Source organism: Echinococcus granulosus (assembly GCF_000524195.1).
Source record: "Echinococcus granulosus chromosome Unknown EG_S00008, whole genome shotgun sequence".
NCBI classification, from domain to species: domain Eukaryota; kingdom Metazoa; phylum Platyhelminthes; class Cestoda; order Cyclophyllidea; family Taeniidae; genus Echinococcus; species Echinococcus granulosus.
The window spans coordinates 754,585-756,980 of record NW_020170388.1 but is presented as its reverse complement, the minus strand read 5'-3'; the positions used below and the strand labels follow the sequence as shown (position 1 = coordinate 756,980).

Genomic DNA, 2,396 nt, shown 5'->3' with positions numbered 1-2,396 from the left:
GCTAAAGGTAGACTACGCATGTGTGCCACAGGACAGCGAATTCAGTTGCTACGAGATTCGTTGCCTTGACAGTTAAGAGGGAGCTAACTGTCCTGAGCCTATTTTGAGAAGGCACATGGTGTTGTTAATATAATTTTGAGCAAAAAGGCAAAAGACACTTAGTTCTATCGAATATATTTTTCAACCAGCGTTGCTTAGCTGCAAGTTGCAGCAACTATTTGTCGTCAAAAAGGAGAGAAGGCAGTGATAAAATATTAAAACTGCTTATAGTCAACTAAAATTTGAATTCGAGCTCCTGTTTAGAGAATGAAACAGGTAAAAGGAAGGAAGGAAGCTAACAAACGGTTTTGCCCAAAGGCGATAGAAATTTTTGTGAAGAATGGCCTTTCGGTAAAGATTGGTAAAATCTCCAAGATACTACCTCAGTTTAATAAAAAGCTAACAATTTTCAAAGGTTTCGTTCATTGGTCATTTTGCAAAATAAAACAGCTCCCATAAATATTGGCCAAAGTCTCCTTTCTCTAAGAATCACATACTGTAGGACATAGGGCTCCAATTAAGGCTGATTTTTTCCAGTTACTCATACAAATTCAGAAGTTTTATCTAGAAGCAATGTGCCATATTCTGTGGTCTTGAAAAATTCGAGCAATTCCATTCACTGTGTTGTTGAATTTGTTTGACTGTAAAAGCCGCTAGTACCATAAAGCGCTTGTCATTTAGAGTTGGAAAAGTTAGTTTCCACTTAGTAAATAGCAATTTAAACTAGCTTTCCATTTTTTATTCAGGGGACTCCAGAATCCTATAGAAATATGGACACGATATTAGTGCAGCATTCGATTTAACATGCGTGGCTTAGCATGGCAGCTGCTAGCGCTGTTTTGCACATTGGCGACAGGTCTTATCTTGAGTCCAACAGGGTCGGACGAGTATGCGGACGCCAATAACACTGTCATAATCTCTCTATCCCAAGAAATGTTCGTTGACTTGCCCAACAGAATAATCCTTCATTCGGAGAAACCTATTTTTAAAGTCATCGTAAATATGAATATTCAAGGTCTCTAGTAGCCAAGCCTTGGACTGACAACTTTCGATTGGCCGATTGGCGGTCACTCTGTGGCTGACAATAGATACACCTACGATTTGAAGTACTGCATTCCAATTGAACTGGAACCAGGGAGATACTTCAAACTTAAGATTACTTACCTATACTGTTCATCCAAAAGCAGTAGCCAACTGATGGAAAAGCGCTTTGATAAAACTGTTCGAATGGTACAGAGGTTCATTGTGATTATGGGAGAGACGGATAAACCACACTATCGGCCTGGTGAACAAATGAGATTCCGCTTCATTGCACTCACAAGTCGCCATTTACTTCCGCACTCAGAGTCTCCCACATGGCCCACACATCAAGCTGTTAAAGAGTTCTGGCAGTCATAGCGACTAACACCCATCGACACAGCAGAACGTGACAGACGTCTACAAGCGCCTCAATTTGACTCCATTGTGGTGAGAGATCCCCTCAACAATATCGTGCGTCAGTGGAAGAATGTCCAACCATTAGACGCTCTCGGTCTAGAGCACAAGGTCATGACTGATGCAGAGGAGGGCGAGTGGCAGATAGAAGTGCGTGTGAGGGATTATACCGAGGTAATATACTTCATCGTGGAGCACTGCAGCCTGCCACGATTCCTGGCACACGTGGAGCTCCCGACGACTATTCCCCTGATGAAGTCAGATGTGGCGTTCAATGTCTGCGCTACCTACACCAACGGCCCATTCCTACGTGATACATTTGCTGCACAAATATGCATTTGTGATGAGAGTGCTCTGGAGCGTCAGCAGAAAGAAAAGAAGGTGTTTGCGATGAATAAGTGTGCCAGCAACTACTATTCAGGGAATCGGACTTGCATGCTAATCAACGCCATCTTAGACGGTGTCAGTTGCGTGAACATCATTGCTAACATGTCGCAGCTGATGCAAGGCGAAGCAGTAAAATGGAACGAAAGATTAGGCTTTTTTGTGAATGTCGTGGAAGAAGACACAGGCTTCTCCGTCTTCACTTCTGGTGTCGCCAAAGTGGGAAAAAACCAAGGATTGAGCTGATTTTCCCTGAGACCTACAGAAACGGCTTGCCAATTGTTGGTCAAGTGGTGTGTAGAGATGCAGTGGGTGGAGGGGATCAGAAGCTATAAGTGGTTGTGGAAGATATTCTTCAAGCATGTGATGAGTATGGAAATATTATACCTGATTTTGTAACAATTCTTATAAAAAATATTCTTGTCAAGGCTGGGAAAGAAACGTATGACCCTGTGATACCACCAGTGAATCTTCATCATCCTGCATATGTGAGAGTTCGACGTGTTAGCATTAAGGGTTTGCTTGAATGAAAACGACTG

General features: G+C 42.5%; 1 protein-coding gene across 1 annotated transcript in view; it reads left to right on the top strand. All coding sequences in view use genetic code 11, as the record gives it.

Moving 5' to 3' along the window:
- Positions 1–843: 843 nt before the first annotated feature.
- EGR_01965 (C3 and PZP-like alpha-2-macroglobulin domain-containing protein 8) overlaps positions 844–2,396 on the top strand; it is a gene marked incomplete at both ends in the record, with an annotated part of 4,415 nt that continues 2,862 nt past the window's right edge. The window contains 3 exons of the mRNA XM_024491214.1: positions 844–1,035; positions 1,066–1,324; positions 1,463–2,076. Coding sequence (XP_024354357.1) covers positions 844–1,035; positions 1,066–1,324; positions 1,463–2,076 — 1,065 coding nt within the window. The remainder of the gene's footprint in view (positions 1,036–1,065; positions 1,325–1,462; positions 2,077–2,396) is intronic.